Below are 19,837 nucleotides of genomic sequence, written 5' to 3' on the forward strand. Positions count from 1 at the left end.
TGCTCTTCCTCCCGGGGAAGGACTGCCCGTTCCATGATCTCGCAATCACGGTTGACAACTCCATTGTGTCCTCCTCCCAGAGCGCTAAGAACCTTGGCGTGATCCTGGACAACACCCTGTCGTTCTCAACCAACATCATGGCGGTGGCCCGTTCCTGTAGGTTCATGCTCTACAACATCCGCAGAGTACGACCCTGCCTCACACAGGAAGCGGCGCAGGTCCTAATCCAGGCACTTGTCATCTCCCATCTGGATTACTGCAACTCGCTGTTGGCTGGGCTCCCTGCCTGTGCCATTAAACCCCTACAACTCATCCAGAACGCCGCAGCCCGTCTGGTGTTCAACCTTCCCAAGTTCTCTCACGTCACCCCGCTCCTCCGCTCTCTCCACTGGCTTCCAGTTGAAGCTCGCATCCGCTACAAGACCATGGTGCTTGCCTACGGAGCTGTGAGGGGAACGGCACCGCAGTACCTCCAGGCTCTGATCAGGCCCTACACCCAAGCAAGGGCACTGCGTTCATCCACCTCTGGCCAGCTCGCCTCCCTACCATTGAGGAAGTACAGTTCCCGCTCAGCCCAGTCAAAACTGTTCGCTGCTCTGGCCCCCCAATGGTGGAACAAACTCCCTCACGACGCCAGGACAGCGGAGTCAATCACCACCTTCCGGAGACACCTGAAACCCCACCTCTTCAAGGAATACCTAGGATAGGATAAGTAATCCTTCTCACCACCCCCCCTTAATGATTTAGATGCACTATTGTAAAGTGGCTGTTCCACTGGATGTCAGAAGGTGAATTCACCAATTTGTAAGTCGCTCTGGATAAGAGCGTCTGCTAAATGACTTAAATGTAAATGTAAATGTAATGGAAGAGTTCACTGCACATGTGATGGAAGAATGCACTGTGCCTTGCAGAGGGTTGCAATTCCATAGAATTGGGGATAGTTTAACCAAAATATGCCACAAGACCTAGAATCGCCTTATGTGTATCCAACAAAAAAGGTTCACTGTTATAAGCTAACTTTATTGATGAATTTAAGCAAAATTCCCAAATTTCCCGGGCTTAACTTCCCATGGAAAATTTCCTGAGAACGTTTCAGACCCTTTGCAACCCTACGAGGGATACAGAACATCAGGAGGATGAATAACATGCAGGTTGTCATGAGTGCTGTTGGTTAAAAAATGCATTAAACCAAGACAGAACAAAGAAATATGTCAAATGGATAATAAAGGAAAACAAACAGGGTGCAACATCACTACTAAACCAAGACAACCTTGAGCTCCAGCACCAGGTCCATCCTCTTCTTGCCCAGGGGGTTGATGTCATTGAGGATCAAAGCGATGATGATGTCGATACCGTTGCATTCATGAGTGGCGATGCAGTTCTGACAGAGAAACAGACAGACAGGAAACTTTTTGACATTGTGTTTATGATTGAGTCAAAATATCTCCAGATTAACCGGAAAACAATATTACAAAGGCCTTTGTTTAGTCTGACATGATCCTGCAAGAAAAAGTCATGCAAGGAACACATTTTTTTGTATGGAGGTGTGTACTGGGACCTATCTGGGCTTGTAAAGAGAATTAAAAAGCTTAATTAAAGCACTGCCAGATAAGACCAACCCTGCAATTACTGAAATGGAGACAGCAGTTATACGCAAACACTGGGTCATTTGACTACAACGTTTCATGATACTCCATCCACACATAAAAAACATAACTTTTGATCTAGGTAGCAGGAGGTGTGAGTGTGTGTGCCCACCTGGTTCTCATGGCAGGGTCCCTGGCAGTACTCTGTGAGGCTCTCTACTGTCTGGTTGATGAGGCCTACATTCTTCTCATTGATGTAGAGTCCCAGCAACCCCAGGCCTCCCGTGGTGCTGCCACAGATACAGTCCAGGAACTGCAGCGTCTCACACACCAGGTTATAGTTGTTCTTGTTGTTCTGACACCTCAGGAAGTTCTGGAGCGGAAAGAGACACACAACTTATAAATTAGAGACACACTAATTCATACATTCACTCTAAACATTATGAACAATAACCTTAGATCCCTCTATGAACAAATGGGTTATTCCACTGAAAAACTACAAAGTACTGGCGTTGAGTATAATATTATCAGAAAATATAAATTATTAATGTGCTATGTTAAAAAGGCTGCCTGATATAGTTGCCCACTGCCTAAGAGGCGGTGCATTTGCGTAAGGCCCAGTACATCAGCAGAGCCGAGCTCCCTGCCATCCAGGACCAATGCAACAAGTCTGAAACCAACAGGACCCTGAACAGCTTCTAGCCCAAAGCCATAAGATTGCTAAATAGTTAGTTAAATAGTCAATGAAATATAGTTGAAGTCGGAAGTTTACATGCACTTAGGTTGGAGTCATTTAAACTCGTTTTTTAACCACTCAACACATTTCTTGTTAACAAACTGTAGTTTTGGCAAGTCGGTTAGGATATCTATTTTGTGCATGACATAAGTAATTTTACCAACAATTGTTACAGACAGATTATTTCACTTATAATTCACCGTATCACAATTCCAGTGGGTCAGAAATGTACATACACTAAGTTGACTGTGCCTTTAAACAGCTTGGAATATTCCAGAAAATTATGTTGTGGCTTTAGATGCTTCTGATAGGCTAATTGACATAATTTGAGTCAATTGGAGGTGTATCTTGGATGTATATCAAGGCCTACATTCAAACTAAGTGCCTCTTTGCTTGACATCATGGGAAAATAAAAAATAAATCAGCCAAGACCTCAGAAAAAAAATTGTACACCTCCACAAGTCTGGTTCATTCTTGGGTACCACGGTACCACGTTCATCTGTACAAACAAATTATGAAAAAAAGAGAGACTAAATATTCTTGTTTTTTATTTCATTTTATTTTGTACATTTTTTGGGAAGCCTGGCTTCCCTTGGCATCCATGAATACACGCCACTGGTTGTTTACAAAGCATGTGACGAATCAAATGACATTTTATTCAAGTTTAAATCAATGGCTGGATTATTTAGGGATGAGACGCATCTTTAACTCATGTCTAAACATGTCAATGAGATTAAACCATGATTAGCTTAGCCCACTGTGTTTGTCTCAGGATCAATCCAAACAGGCCAAATACAGTGCACAAAACTGATGGTGACCCATGGTTATTCAGCATCCAGCTATCTGTCAATTATGTGGAGTCTTGACCTTACTCCACAGAGTATGTTAGTGGGGGAAGTTCAATGTCTGTCTGAGATATTGAACCTCCCCATTTAAAAACACAACCACACTTGTCCTCGTAGTGAAACCAGACCAACCACTATCAGATACGGAAACAGTTGCATCACGTTGTTCCAACAAATAATGTCTATTTTCACCATCTGGTTTCATTTCTGTATAACGATCTGGTGATGGAAATGTACCAATACTGAAACTGTAAGTGTGCCATAGGGCCTGAGCAACCATTGCAGCCCCCCTTTATAACGAACTGGTGCATCGTAAACCACAGTAGTGCCCACTGGTGGTGTGGCTGACCAACCTGCAACTCCCTGTTGTGGTTCTCACACAGCAGCTGCATGAGGCGCAGGATGGGCTGCATGATGGTAATGATGACACTCATCTCCCCCTCTTGGTCATCAGGCGTGCTGGCGGGGCCCTGACACTCGGCAGTGGCCAGGTGCTCCTCGGCCTCGGCCTCACGGCGGTACGTGGTGAACGCCTTCTTTGTGACCGTGGACGCTTCCACCAGCTGCTCCTTGACCTCCTCCGTCACCGCAGCAACCGCCATCGTAGCCACCACCTTCCCTGGTAAAAGAAGAACATGAGGAATAAGAGACACTCACAACGAAGGGGACATAGAGGATAGTCTCACTGTACAGTGTACACAGGAGCAGAGCTGGAGCTGTCACAGACCTTGAACTTCATTATCTGGCCCCAGCTTGCACTGCAGTGTCAAACAGCTAGGTATTTGTGAATGACTGATTTATGATTTCTACCATCTTCCGAGTGTAGTAAATTCACTGTATTAACTGTCCCACTTGACAGGACTAGGATGCTGTTCACACCAGCCCTGCTACCCTGACCCCTGACCTTTCTTTCCTTTAGCAATGGGCGTGTCCTTGTCTGGGGGTTCCTCGTCCTTCTTCTTGCTGCCCAGGTCGCTGGTGTTGACAGTCACAGTGGCCTTGATCTCCTGCTGGGCCAGCTTCATCCTCTCATAGAACACCTTGAAGAACATCTCTGACTTGTTTTCTCCCGTCAGACGCATGAAGAAGGATTTCTGGAATTGGACAAGAAGAACAAGTCAATGTTGCAGATTTAAGAGGTTTTGTTTCAGATAATTCTGTGTTAATAAGGGAATTGGTAGCTAGAGGTTTTCATAGTGACGTATTATGATTATGTTGTCAGATTATCTACATATGCACATTTCCCATTTGACAAATACAAGGTAAACAGCCTAAAGGTCTAGCATGTGTGTTGTTCCGTTTGACCACATCTACCCTGACAGCCTGCCAGCCAGCCTGCCAGCCTGCCTGCCTGCCTGTCTGCCTGTCTGTTATGCAGCCAGAGGCTCTCTCACTGCAGCTCTGTTACATAACCCTCCTTGTGCTCACCTGAAATCATACCATCTGTTCTCTGCCCCAGGGGCACACCTCTACTGGTACCGTGCAGGGCAGGCTGCACTGTACACACATTTACACAGAGAACATAGCCAGGTACACAGTAATCCCAGCCAGGTACACAGCAATCACAGCCAGGTACACAGCCACCCCAGCCAGATACACAGCCATCCCAGCCAGGTACACAGAAATCCCAGCCAGGTACACAGAAATCCCAGCCAAGTACACAGCCATCCCAGCCAGGTACACAGAAATCCCAGCCAGGTACACAGAAATCCCAGCCAGGTACACAACATTCACAGGAAGTGTGTCAACTCAGCATATTCAGCAAGTACTTTAGCAATAATATAACCAAAACAAAACTTTAAATGAAAGTCGGCAAACTAATTGACAACTTTTTATTCCATGTGCTACAGGCTGGTATATCCTGTCCCATTTAGTTTGTGGGTGAGAGGGAAAGGGGGAGAGAGGAGGGGAGACGAGACCAAAGGCAGGTGGGTGAGAAGGAAGAGAGTGGGGGAGGTCCACCATTAAGTTAATCAAAGTACTGTAGTTTGTCCCTCTTTCAACAAGGTTAAGTCAACCTTGTTTACAACACCAGGCTCATTCATTGATGGTGATTAGGATCAGAAATCAACAGTGACTATGTAACCAGGCAAACATCCACCCACATTGCCACACAGAGGGGAAAACTGCCAGAAAGCAACTTTTTAAAAACATGACCTCATTTGAATGGGAAGCCTTCATGACTGTGACCATAAACAAGTACTTCCATCTCGGATCACTTGGATGACCATCATTATGCCAACACCTGACTGTCGCCTTATGTTCAAGTCAACAACAGCAGCAGCAGCGGCAGCAGCAGCAGCAGCACAAGCAGGAACAGAGCCTGCTAAGGAAAACCCTGTCAGGGCAATCTACACATATCAAGGAATTTGTCAGTTTGCTAACTTACTTGCGATCAGTTTCCAATTATCTGAAACAGATTTAAAATCTATATCTCGGGTACATAACAACATGTCATAGTCTGCAACAATAGCACAACACGGAAGGAAGATTGACATTTTTCTCTATGGGAAAATTGAGGGGTTTTATTATACACTCAGAAAAAAAGGTGCCATCTAGAACCTTAAAGGGCTCTTCAGCTGTCCCCATAGCTAACCCTTTGAAGAAACCATTTTGGTTGCAGGTTGAACACTTTTGGTTCCAGGTAGAACCCTTTCTACAGAGGGTTCTACATGGAACCAAAAAGGGTTCTATCTGGAACCAAAACAGTTCCCCTATGGGGACAGCTGAAAAACCCTTTTGGAACCCTTTTTCCTAAGAGTGTAGACTAGGCATTAAGGTGTAGTTACTAGGTGATACTTAATAGTACTTGGGCATTGCTAAATGTAATTTACACCAGCATGGCTGTGGTGGTGAGCTTATTTATCCCTGGGCCCTTGATATGCACCATCAACCTGCTGATTCCTTCTTCTAGGAAACCACCAGCTTATCCTCTTCTCTGCAGCAGACTAGACCCTACTGGGTGCACCCCACTGGGTGCACTATGGTCTCTGTCTCTCCCCAATGTTTGGCAAAGGGGCCTCCTCCATAAAAAAAAAAGGTAATTCTGCATTCCTCTCTTTCTGTTTTTTATTGTTCTCCCTTCACTGCTATGCTGGCTCTTGGCATCAACAAGGGGCAGTTATGTAAGGTCTATTTATATCGCAGGCTTCCGCTCCCTCCCTCCCTTCCTCAGTGAGCGACAGAGCTGTGGCTGTAATCAATAGAGGGCTCCTGCACCGTACCATGCCCACCAGTCGGTAACCAAGGAGACCCGCTCTCACACAAGGCCTGGTCACATCCAGTATAAGAGGATAGAAAAACAAACAAATAAACCACCTACCTCCAATCACAACCCCTACCAGCCACTTCCATCAGGATGGTGGAATTATAGGGGGGAGTTCAGGAGAGTTTGGAACAGTGAGTATGTTTACATGCACACTAACAACACAATATTAAACTGATTACGGCAGTAGGCCGAGTATGGCATTAGTCATGTAAACACCTTACTCTTCTCTTAATTGCCACAAGGTCATAATCATCATACGCCGATTAAAATACCTGGATTTCTAAGAAATATTTTGAAGTATTAGGAACACCTTTATCGGAGTTCCAGCGGTGTATTTGATCTGCACATGTGCCAAAACACCAGCAGCATGAGCTTCCTCTGTGAAATGACAGGTCAGTCAGACGGCAGAGTTGATCATTATCATCAACATGGCATGTCAGTTTCCAGCCTCCCGTCCAACGCCCCCTCTCCCTATGACAATTCTATTTATACTTTTCTCTCGAACCTACAGGCCTGAAGGGATTGGATTTCTAAGAAGTTCTGTTTTTTATATCACTCTCACAAGACAAAGAAGAAAATAGAAAATAAGCCAGTTTTGCCTTTGAGCACTGATAATAACCAATAGTGGACCAGAAAGCTTGGTCAAGACAGTGTTCCATCATGCAAAGGACAATCAATTCAGACTCAATTAAAACAAGTCAAAAACTGAACAATGACCTAATTTGAGTTTCTATAGAGGAGGAATCAAGTTAGTTATCCCTTGAAACAGCATAATGACCTCACCACAGCCTGCAGGCTGTTCTGCCCACTGTCAGTGCTGTAATAGCCAATAGTGTGGGCATCAACTTCCAGTGTGGGTCAGAGAGCCTTCCAAACAGAGCAAGGAGCATCACAATCCAATTGGCAGTAGTCGCTACTGTCTGACCTATCTGGGATGTCGACGCTGGAGCAAAGCCTTACATTGACTTTAAGGCTCTGAACGGGAGTAGCCACAGGTGATAGATATTTCCATACAGGTGACCACCAGTAGCCAATGTACAGTACAAGCCTCTGCTTCCTTGCTCCTGTGGGTTGGTTGGCTCAATACTTACAGCCTTAGCCTGCCTGGGTTGCAAAATAATATTCTTAGTCTTAAAAATCTGGGTACCTTTTCTGTTTGTTTTTAATATAGAATATTTTGAAACAGGGAGGGGCCTGACACACCTCTGTGTTTTCTACCTCTCCTGCACATGCTCTTTTCATTTGCCTTTAAAAACATTTTTTTTACCCATTTTTCTTCACAATTTCGTGACATCCAATTGGTAGTTACAGTCTTGTAGTCTTGTCCCACTGCTGCAACTCCCGTACGGACTCGGGAGAGGCGAAGGTCGAGACCCATGCATCCTCTGAAACACAACCCTGCCAAGCCACAATGCTTCTTGACACAATGCTCACTTAACCCGGAAGCCAGCCGCACTAATGTGTCGGAGGAAACACCGTCCAACTGGCGACCGTGTCAGCATGCATGCACCAGGCCCTCCAGAGGAGTAGCTAGAGCACGATTGGATAAAGACATCCCAGCCGGCCAAACCCTGTCCTAACCCGGACGACGCTGGGCCAATTGTGCGCTGCCTCATGGGTCTCCCGGATCTGTAGTGACGCCTCTAGCAGTGCGATGCAGTGCCTTAGACCGCTGTGCCACTCAGGAGGTCCTTTCTTTTGCCTTTTAAACTTTTATCATATTGTTTTGTATGTTCTTGTGTGCAAATATAAATAAATCATCTTGGTTTTCACTAACGCACTTCCTCTTTCCCCCTGCAGGGCTGCAGCTCACCTCAGCTCTTTCCCTTTCACCCTTCATACTACTGGCCCTTCATACTACTGGCCCTTTATAAATCAAATCAAATCAAATGTATTTATATAGCCCTTCGTACATCAGCTGATATCTCAAAGTGCTGTACAGAAACCCAGCCTAAAACCCCAAACAGCAAGCAATGCAGGTGTAGAAGCACGGTGGTTAGGAAAAACTCCCTAGAAAGGCCAAAACCTAGGAAGAAACCTAGAGAGGAACCAGGCTATGTGGGGTGGCCAGTCCTCTTCTGGCTGTGCCGGGTAGAGATTATAACAGAACATGGCCAAGATGTTCATATGTTCATAAATGACCAGCATGGTCGAATAATAATAAGACAGAACAGTTGAAACTGGAGCAGCAGCACGGCCAGGTGGACTGGGGACAGCAAGGAGTCATCATGTCAGGTAGTCCTGGGGCATGGTCCTAGGGCTCAGGTCCTCCGAGAGAGAGAAGGAGAGAATTAGAGAACGCACACTTAGATTCACACAGGACACCGAATTGGACAGGAGAAGTACTCCAGATATAACAAACTGACCCAAGCCCCCCGACACATAAACTACTGCAGCATAAATACTGGAGGCTGAGACAGGAGGGGTCAGGAAATACTGTGGCTCCATCCGAGGACACCCCCGGACAGGGCCAAACAGGAAGGATATAGCCCCACCCACTTTGCCAAAGCACAGCCCCCACACCACTAGAGGGATATCTTCAACCACCAACTTACCATCCTGAGACAAAGCTGAGTATAGCTGGCCCTGGCCCTGTATACTACTGGCCCTTTATACTACTGGCCCTTTATACTACTGGCCCTTTATACTACTGGCCCTTCATACTACTGGCCCTTCATACTACTGGCCCTTTATACTACTGGCCCTTTATACTACTGGCCCTTCATACTACTGGCCCTTTATACTACTGGCCCTTTATACTACTGGCCCTTCATACTACTGGCCCTTCATACTACTGGCCCTTCATACTACTCCCTCCTTCCCTACCTCTTTCCCGTTGGCCCGGCAACTGCCCCAGATTACCACAAAAAATTGACATCAAGAGTCTTTTTGTCATTGAAGAGAGGTCCAGAATTTTGTAAGAGACAGAAATGTGATGCGACTGCTGATATGATTCACTCAGCACCATACGTGATCCCGCAACAAAGCTGACTTGTCCCCTGCAAATTGTGAGTGAAAAAACAATCTGGGATTATGAAAGAAAGAAGCCCTGTGTGTAGTTGTGCAGGCTCCTTGGCTACAATGAGAGAACCCCACCTCCACCCCCTCCAAATAATACATTATCCTGCCAATCTCTTTCCCTGACTACTACCTGTAATGTTTTCCTGCAGGGAGATCCTTTCCAAGACCCCAGTGCGTGTGCAGGATAGCATAATGGTGTTTAAGAGTGGGAGTAAATTATGCTTCAACTAAAAAAAGGCATGAGGATCAGCAATCCCCTTACAATAGAAGTCTCAATGAGTAATGGCAGTAATTCCCCGGCTCAACTCTCTCACACACCCACACTGCAGTGAGAAACTCTTCAGAATGAACACTTTTGCATGAGGTTGGTAACCACCAACCAAATACACACACACACAACTTTGCAAATATTAACCCAAACTTCACAGGGCGCATCGCCACAATGCCAAAAGAAATACACACTCATGGCACAAACCCATTGTTATCTACTATCAGCAAAAGTGGAAGACATATAGCCTTTCGAACCCAACCTGACCAAAACACTCAACAGATCTAAACAGCTGCCCTGGATGTGTATGTGTGTGATATGTGGATCTGTGTGAGGTGAGACAGTGGGATGGAGGACTACAACCTAGGGTGTGGTTTTCTACAGGTGTCTGGTCTTTCTAGAACATTTGGCTCCCAGGGCTGCTCCTCCTCCCCTTGTTCTGACAGCACAGTGAGACGCAGTTAATAAGGCTCTGTGGTCTCTGCATTATTCAGCCAGTGACATGCTGTGGTTATATAACAGGAGTCATATGTGAGTTCCTTTGGGTAAACTGCCTGTGCAGTGGGAAGCCAAGCCAGGGTTCATCAGGTAAAACCACTATACAAATACAAGCCCTATTACGTAACAGGCCTGTTAACGCATGAACTCACACAGAGATACACACACTCTCAAAAAACGCAGGTTCAAAGTAAGAAAATGCAACTGCCCAACAATCACCCACCCCGCTCCCCACCACTATCCCCATGTTCTTCTCTTAACCTTGCTGTGCGGTCAGAGAAGTAATTGGTTTTGTTGTCATAGCAACCCCTTCTGGCTGGCTGAGAGGAGGGGAGGTAGTGACGCATTGGGGAGCTACTCAGAGCTTAGAGCTTGGACCTCTCCCAGCAGATAGACCATTAGTTCCTGCTCTGCCTCCACTTCTTGCTCTCCTCCTCTGGGCCCAGTCTCTCCCACTCTACCTCTTCTCTAACATGTTCTACTCATATCACATTGTGCTCCTGGCACGGGTTAATTCTCACCTGGATGACCGTGTTCCCGCCCTCCAGCAGGGCGATGGCCAATAGGATGCTCTCCTGGAAGATACGGTCGCTAGTGGCGTTCATGATGAGGTCAATTACCAGGTCGGATGCACCCTCTTTATCCAGACGGCACTGGACCTCATGCAGGGTCAGCTCCCCTCGGGCTGCGGCCGCCCCTGAACTCACCACTGGGGAGGGACAGGGAGAGAGAGACGGGGAGAGCGGGACAGGCAGATAGTCATCAAGAGCCAGAACAAACAAACGAAGGAAGGAAGGAAGGTAGGAAGGAAGGAAGGAAGGAAGGAAGGAAGGAAGGAAGGAAGGAAGGAAGGAAGGAAGGAAGGAAGGAAGGAAGGAAGGAAGGAAGGAAGACAGAAACAGAGACAGAGACAGACATGTGAATCTGTCACTGTAAATGAGAGTAAAAGTACAATTGCATCATCTCACAGGGATTTCCTCAATCAAGAGGATTGCTTGACGGGCAGATTAAAGAGGTCAGTCTGTCTCTTTCCTTTTCATTGATTCACTGCATAATTAGCTTATTATATCATTTAATGAGATGAATCTTGATGGATATGATCTCTAAACTAAACCAAAAACCGGATGCCAAAAGTATAGTGAAGATCATTCCATGTCTTGAAAATAGCTGTATTTCTTAGCTAAGACTAGCTAGCCTTGTCCAGTGATGACACCTGCTCCAGCTACACAAGGACACAGATGTGTGATAATGTTACCCAGAGGGCCACTCTCTGGCTGTGGGAGCAGGTGTCCACACTCCACGAAATGTTCTAATCAAGAGCTCGTATCTCTGGTTGCCTGGCAACAGCACGGCTTGGCTCAGTCAGAGGAGAGTGCTCAAATGCTGAGGGACAGAGCCTGGGTCCAAAGTCTTAATGGTGGACATGGTGGGGGCAGGCAGGCATGCAGACACAAGCATGAACAGGAAGGAACTCATTCCTATTCTCCAGGCGTGGAGAAGAGACTAACCATGACTCATCATCCTGATTCGAGTCTGGAACACGTCAACAAGCTTTAATACTCTGAGGTATTGAGATGTACAGTTGGGTCCCTTGATAAAGATGAGCTATATTGTATACAAAACAAATATATATATATATATATATATATATATATATATACACACAAGCTACCGGTCAAAAGTTTTAGAACACCTATTCATTCAAGGGTTTTCCTTTATTTGTACTTTTTTCTACATTGTAGTATAATGGTGAAGACATCAAAACTATGAAATAACACATATGCAATCATGTAGTAACCAAAACAAGTGTTAAACAAATCGAAATAGATTTTATATTTGAGATTCTTCAAATAGCCACCCTTTGCCATGATGACAACGTTGCACACACTTGGCTTTCTCTCAACCAGCTTCACCTGGAATGCTTTTCCAACAGTCTTGAAGGAGTTCCCACATATTCTGGGCACTTGTTGGCTGCTTTTCCTTCACTCTGCAGTCCGACTCATCCCAAATGATCTCAATTTGGTTGAGGTCAGGGGATTGTGGAGGCCAGGTCATCTGATGCAGGACTTCATCACTCTCCTTCTTGGTCAAATAGCCTTACACAGCCTGGAGATGTGTTGGGTCATTATCCTGTTGAAAAACAAATGATAGTCCCACTAAGCCCAAACCAGATGGGATGGTGTATTGCTGCAGAATGCTGTTGTAGCCCTGCTGATTAAGCGTGCCTTGAATTGTTGTTGAGATGTCTCTGTTACTTGAACATTGTGAAGCATTTATTTGGGCTGCAATTTCTGAGAATTGTAACTCTAATGAACTTAACCTCTGCAGCAGAGGTAACTCTGGGTCTTCCATTCATGTGGCGGTCCTCATGAGAGCCAGTTTCATCATAGCACTTTATGGTTTTTGTGACTGCACTTTAGGAAACTTTAAAAGTGTGCCTTGAATTCTAAATAAATCACCTGTAAAGCCCACATTATCACACCCCCTCCATGCTTCACGGTGGGAACCAAACATGCAAAGATCATCCTTTCACCAACTCTGGGTCTCACAAATCTCAAATTTGGAGTCATCAGACCAAAGGACAGATTTTCACCGGTCTAATGTCCATTGCTCATGTTTCTTGGCCCAAGGAAGTCTCTTCTTATTATTGGTGTCCTTTAGTAGAGTTTTTTTGCAGCAAATCGACCATGAAGGCCTGATTCACGAAGTCTCCTCTGAACAGTTGATGTTGAGATGTGTCTGTTACTTGAACTCTGTGAAGCATTTATTGTAATATCTGAGGCTGGTATCTCTAATGAACTTATCCTCTGCAGCAGAGGTAACTCTGCGTCTTCCGGACCTCTGCGTCTGGCGGACCTCATGAGAGCCAGTTTCTTCATAGCGCTTGATGGTTTTTGCATCTGAACTTGAAGGAACTTTCAAAGTTCTTGAGATTTTCCGGCTTGATTTACCTTCATGTCTTAAAGTAGTGATGGACTGTATTTCTCTTTGCTTATTTGAGCTGTTCTTGCCATAATATGGACTTGGTCTTTTACCAAATAGGGCTATCTTCTGTACACCACCCCTACCTTGTCCAACACAACTGATTGGCTCAAACGCATTAAGGAGGAAATAATTGACACAAATGAACTTTTAAGAAGGCACACCTGTTAATTATGCATTCATTGAAATGCATTGCAGGTGACAACATCATGAAGTTGGTTGAGAGAATGCCAAGAGTGTGCAAATCTGTCATTGAAGAATCTCAAATATAAAATATTTTGGTTACTACCTGATTCCATATGTGTTATTTCATAGTTTTGTAAATATATATATATATATATATATACACACACTCACACATATACATACATACAATTGAAGTCGGAAGTATACATACACTTGGTTAGAGTTATTAAAACTTGTTTTTCAACCACTCCACAAATTTCTTGTTAACAAAATGTAGTTTTGGCAAGTCGGTTAGGACATCTATTTTGTGCATGACACATGGAATTTTAACAACAATTGTTTACAGACAGATAATTTCACTTATAATTAACTGTATCACAATTCCAGTGGGTCAGAAGTTTACATACACTAAGTTGACTGCGCCTATAAACAGCTTTTTAAAAATTCCAGAAAATTATGTCATGGATTTAGAAGCTTCTGATAAGCTAATTGACATCATTTGAGTCAATTGGAGATGTACTTGTGGAGGTATTTCAAGGCCCACCTTCAAACTCAGTGCCTCCTTGCTTGACATCATGGGAAAATCAAAAGAAATCAGCCAAGACCTCAGAAAAGAAATTGTCACCTCCAAAAGTCTGGTTCATCCTTAGGAGCAATTTCCAAACACCTGAAGGTACCACGTTCATCTGTATAAACAATAGTACGCAAGTATAAACACTATGGGACCACGCAGCCGTCATACCGCTCAGAAAGGAGATGCGTTCTGTCTCCTAGAGATGAACGTACTTTGGTGAGAAAAGTGCAAATCATTCCCAGAACAACAGCAAAGGACCTTGTGAAGATGCTGGAGGAAACGGGTACAAAAGTATCTATATCCACAGTAAAACGAGTTCTATATCGACATAACCTGAAAGGCCGCTCAGCAAGGAAGAAGCCACTGTTCCAAAACTGCCCCAAAAAAGCCAGACTATGGTTTGCAACAGCATATGGGGACAAAGATCATTGAAGAAATATCCTCTGGTCTGATGAAACAAAAATAGAACTGCTTGGCCATAATGACCATCGTCATGTTTGGAGGAAAAAGTGGAGGTTTGCTAGCCGAAGAACACCATCCCAACCGTGAAGCATGGGGTGGCAGCATCATGTTGTGGGGGTGCTTTGCTGAAGGAGGGACTGGTGCACTTCACAAACTAGATGGCATCACGAGGATGGAAAATTATGTGGATATATTGAAGTAACATCTCAAGACATCAGTCAGGAAGTTAAAGCTTGGTCGCAAATACGTCTTCCAGATGGACAATGACCCCAAGCATACTTCCAAAGTTGTGGCAAAATGTCTTAAGGACAACAAAGTCAAGTTATTGGAGTGGCCATCACAACGCCCTGACCTCAATCCTATAGAAAATGTGTGGGCAGAACTAAAAAAGCGTGTGCGAGCAAGGAGGCCAACAAACCTGACTCAGTTACACCAGCTCTGTCAGGAGGAATGGGCCAAAATTCACCCCACTTATTTTGGGAAGCTTGTGGAAGGCTACCCGAAATGTTTGACCCAAGTTTGACCCAAAAATTTAAAGGCAATGCTAGCAAATACAAATTGAGTGTATGTAAACTTCTGACCAATTGGGAATGTGATGAAAGAAATAAAAGCTGAAATAAATCACTCTACTATTATTCTGACATTTCACGTTCTTAAAATAAAGTGGTGATCCTAACTGACCTAAGACAGGGAATTTTGACTAGAATTTAGTCAGGAATTGTGAAAAACTAAGTTTAAATGTATTTGGCTAAGATGTATGTAAACGTCCGACTTCAACTGTATATGTATACATACACATATATATATATATATTATTTTATACTAATCCAACTGTTCAGAGAAAAATATTTTGTGTGAGAAGTAAAAAATAACATCTCAAAAATATAGTGTTCAAAATGACTCCACTGTATACTGTACGTCAGCCAGTTCAGACAAACAGATACAGAGTGTCACAGAGATACATTGACACACAGGTACCTGCTCGAGGTTTCCCTTCTGTTCCAGGGGGGACAGGACCATTGATGAACGTCGTCACACTGTCCCTTCTGGCCCCAGGCTTAATGTTCCCATAGTAACGATTCACCAGAATCTGCCTCAGGGCTTCACCCTGGTGGAAAGAGGTGATGTCAGAGGATGAAGCCTACATCATCATCATGAGATAAACCCTAGAGTCGATGTCTGCTCCCCCAAGGACATCAAATTAGGATAATACTAAATAATCCCCATAACATCTGTCAGTTTAAACTAGAGATATATACGTTTTTTTTGCATTGGATGCGTCTCAATCCACCGCAACACTACCCCATCTGCAGTGAAAGGTGACAGAGCTAGAGGGTCCGAACGGTTTGGCCTACAAACTATTATGACCCCTCTATGGAAAGATGAGACTGTCACGAACACAATAGTGTTCTCCATTTTGCTCCACAAGCGTTTGGGACTCGTCTGAAGTCGGTTATAGCCGATCTGCCAACTTCTGTCTGTAGAGGCCAAACAGTTGGGCTACACACCAAGACCCATCTGTGGGAAGATGAGACTCTCACGAACACGTCGGTTGTTTTGCTGTAGGATACCACACAAGACTCGTCTGAAGCCCACCGCTACCCGTTGAAAAAAACGTATGGAAGTATATACAGTTTAGTGCCAAAAATAATGGGTTGAATACATGAATAATCGAATAAAAAAACAAAAACAAATCCTGATCTTTTTTATATCTCACAGATGTAGGACAGACACTTCTTATCTGTTGTTCTATGTAATGAAACTTTTATTCAATGCATTTGTATGGGCTAATAGAAGTAAAGCCAAATTAACAATTTCATCAAATAATTTTTAAATATATTTTGTATATTTCATGGGGTCGTAAAATTCAAAATAAAATAGCTAAATCATCCTTGGTATGAACTTCTTATTGCAGCCCAACCTTCTGTTACTTAGATAACTTACATCCAAACTGCAGTTCCATCGATACTTGGTATTGCATGAGCCTCGGAATGTTCCAACTCATATTTATACATATCAGTTTTGTATATTCCTCTTTAAACCCATTGACACTCAGACCCAGTGGCCAGTTAGTTAGTAGGGAGGTAACCCTGTGACTAGGTGGGCATGCTGTGGAAGCAGAGTGGCTGCCGGCTAGGGCAGAGTGGTGCATCAATGCATTAAGACAACCAGCCCAGCAATGGTGGGCCAGAGAGAGCAGTGTTGGGGGACACTGGACCAGAAAGGATCAGACCAGAATGGACTCTACCTACCCTCCTCTGGTCCTCCAGTTGCTTCTCGGGCTGGTTGGGGTCAAGCTCCTGAGGGTGAGGTGAGTTAGCAGAAAGCAAATCAAGTCCAAAAAGGAAATTAGGGAAAACAAAAACAAAACAAAAGAGGGGTGTTAATACTGTGCACATTAGTCACTTTCCTGACATGCAGGAAACTGGGCCAAATGATATCATGCAGTTAACAGAGGGAGGTGGGTGGTGTGTTGGGGTGGATGTGGGGTAGGAACGTAACCATGCAGGCTTAGAGACAAGAAAAAAAAACTAATAACATAAGGTGGCTTGCTGCAGGAACAAAAGGTCATTCATTTAAAACCCTTTTCATTTGAAACATTTACGTTAACAATGTTAAACAAGGCTTAAATATTGCTGCTCACTCCTTTAATATTGGATACATTTCAACCGATAAACTGTACAGGCCAGAGTATCTCCCTTGTTACTTTGCAGTCGTCACACAAATGAAACCATGTTAATTACATAAGGTAGCGAGAAGCTGCCAGGGGCAGAAACACAACTCAAGCCATGAGAAAAAACCCAGCCCTATCCAGGTTACATAATGGAGTCAGTGTTGTGTGCTAGTAAGGCCACGGACACAGTGTAAACCCATGTTCCCATCTGCCGTGGAAAAACACCCAGCGCGCAGTTCCAAAACCCTGCAGAAAGAAGGTCAGGAAACTGGACTGGGATGGAGGGATGAACAGAGGGAGGGAGAGAGGGACAAACATATGTCGGTTCACAGTATTATAGAAAGTCCACAAGCTGGAAACATTGGCGTTTGTTATGTGTGTTTTGGTGAGTCGGACCTGAAAAAGGAAAGACGTGGGGAAGGATTTGACTTGTTCCATCTAGATGAGCTGGGAGGAGTGATGACTACTGTAATGGAATGCGGCCACCACAACGTAGAGGACGGACAATCTACCAACTACAGTATATTCAACAACAACCCATATGCTGAGGCCCAGGGCCAATATGGGTGTTGAACTCACATCTGCAGCAGGAACTTCTGGCTCAGCCAGCGGAGGGGCCAGCTGATTGGATAGATAAATAAAAGGTCTGGGTTAGTCAAGGTGTGGCTTAGACTACAGTTAGTCATGTTGTTGCTACAAAAAGCAGAACTCTCCCTGAGCAAATTAACCTCAGGCAGCTCTCAGGTCACCTGCCTCACAGTGCAAACAGACCGATACAAGGCCATGCTGCTTTGCAAAGATGCTCCCTGCCCGTCTGGCTGGTTACAGTTAATCAGTTGGCCTGTCATGTGCCCAACAGTAATAAAAGCGCATGACTCAAAGCCAGCCACGGAGAAGCAAGGGGACAACAAACATGCCCTTATCTAACGTATCTACAGTATTCTAAGTTTCTGCGGTTATTGGAGCACTCTGTGTCATCACTATTCTACGCTCCTTGTGTTCACATGCCAATGCTTTCGCACAGTTGCTTGCATGTACAAATGTACTGTTTAGTTTTTTTATGTGAAAGGATTAGAAATTTCACGTCCTTACATGAAGGACTAAGGGGTTACGACAGACAAATCAGACTTGCAGATATGGCTTTTAGTGGCATGACAGAAGTACACTACATGAACAAAGGTATTAGGACACCTGATCGTCAAACATCTCATTCCAAAATCAAGGACATTAATATGGAGTTGGTCCCCCTTTGCTACTGTAGTGGGAAGGCTTTCCACTAGATAATGGAACATTACTGTGGGGAATTGCTTCCATTCAGCCACAAGAGCATTAGTGAGGTCGGGCACTGATGTTGGGCGATTAGGCCTGGCTTGCAGTCGGCGTTCCAATTCATCCCAAAGATGTTCGATGGGTTTGAGGTCAGAGCTCTGTGCAGGACAGTCAAGTTCTTCCACACCAATCTTGACAAGACATTTCTGTATGTGGGGGGGGGGGGGGGGGGTAGCCCGAACCATGAAAAAAAGCCTGAGACAGGTGTATAAAATTGAGCACACAGTCACAAAATCTCCATAGACAAACACTGGCAGTAAAATGGCCTTACTGGAACTCAGTAGTGAGTGTTGCAACCCGAGGACAGACAATTTGTATGCGCTATGCGCTTCAACTCTCGGCGGTCCCGTTCTGTGAGCTTGTGTGGCCTACCACTTCGCGGCTGAGCCGTTATTGCTCTTAGACATTTCCACTTCACAATAACAACACTTACAGGTGACCGGGTTTAGCAGGGCTGACATTTGAGGAATTAACTTGTTGGAAAGGTGGCATCCTATCACGGTTGCCACATCGAAAGTCACTGAGCTCTTCAGTAAGGCCATTCTACTGCCAATGTTTGTCTATGGAGATTGCATGCCTGTGTGCTCAATTTTATACACCTGCCCACAACGGGTGTGGCTGAAACAGCCGAATCCACCAATTTGAAAGGGTGTCCACATACTTTTGTATATAGAGTGTATTAGTGATACAGTGCATAATAATATATGCAAATGAAAAAAAGCATTAAAACAAACATCACACACAAAAAAATCTAACACCTCAGATGACACTCAGACTCATACTCAGACTCAAATTCTTGCTTAAACACTTTGTTAAAAAGGACCTTTAGAAGGAGTAGACAGATGTGATACATTGAAATGGAAATGCAAAGTGAAAAGGCAGAGAGACAGATAGACAGACCACAGTGGGGTTGACTCTGCCCCAGTAGCCCAGTCATGCTGACTGAGTAATTGTTAGACTAGACAAGAATCTCCCCTTATCAGGCCCCTTTACATAAAACATCAATATCCACAGGAAAAAGGATGATGCATGCAAACAAGGCTCAAATGTGTCAACCCTGATTCACTTGTCTATTTCAATTCAATCACAATGTCATAGAGTTACTTTCAAGTGTATTTCCCATTGGTCACATTTTGAGTGGTGGAGAATGACATTCATTATGGTCCTCATTGGACCTGATTTGTCTTCCATGTTCCAGTGAGCTGAAGGCTGGGGTCGACCTGCCCAAGTCTCTGTGTTAGAGATGTTGACGATGAGTATGATGCGTCTCCTCTCTAATGCCCAGGAAGCTCAGATTCAAACTCGCATTAGACAGCTCTGCTAGAGTTATAATTTCAAAATACATTAGTTACTCACCAAATATGCAGTTTCTCTGAGTAACTATCTTCAAATACTCCCATTACGGCCG

General features: G+C 44.4%; 1 protein-coding gene across 2 annotated transcripts in view; it reads right to left on the minus strand.

Annotated features, from left to right (window-relative positions):
* LOC135540212 (inositol 1,4,5-trisphosphate receptor type 1-like) overlaps positions 1-19,837 on the minus strand; it is a 149,072-nt gene that overhangs the window by 60,517 nt on the left and 68,718 nt on the right. Inside the window, exons 41-48 of one of the 2 annotated variants that reach the window (XM_064966699.1) lie at positions 17,680-17,721; positions 16,679-16,726; positions 15,405-15,534; positions 10,744-10,931; positions 4,072-4,261; positions 3,521-3,786; positions 1,759-1,959; positions 1,271-1,381 (exon numbers count right to left, since the gene is read on the minus strand). In XM_064966699.1, coding sequence (XP_064822771.1) covers positions 1,271-1,381; positions 1,759-1,959; positions 3,521-3,786; positions 4,072-4,261; positions 10,744-10,931; positions 15,405-15,534; positions 16,679-16,726; positions 17,680-17,721 — 1,176 coding nt within the window. The remainder of the gene's footprint in view (positions 1-1,270; positions 1,382-1,758; positions 1,960-3,520; positions 3,787-4,071; positions 4,262-10,743; positions 10,932-15,404; positions 15,535-16,678; positions 16,727-17,679; positions 17,722-19,837) is intronic. The other variant, XM_064966700.1, reaches the window with a different exon arrangement.

The sequence above is a fragment of the Oncorhynchus masou genome, chromosome 5, assembly GCF_036934945.1.
Source record: "Oncorhynchus masou masou isolate Uvic2021 chromosome 5, UVic_Omas_1.1, whole genome shotgun sequence".
In the NCBI taxonomy this organism is placed as follows: domain Eukaryota; kingdom Metazoa; phylum Chordata; class Actinopteri; order Salmoniformes; family Salmonidae; genus Oncorhynchus; species Oncorhynchus masou.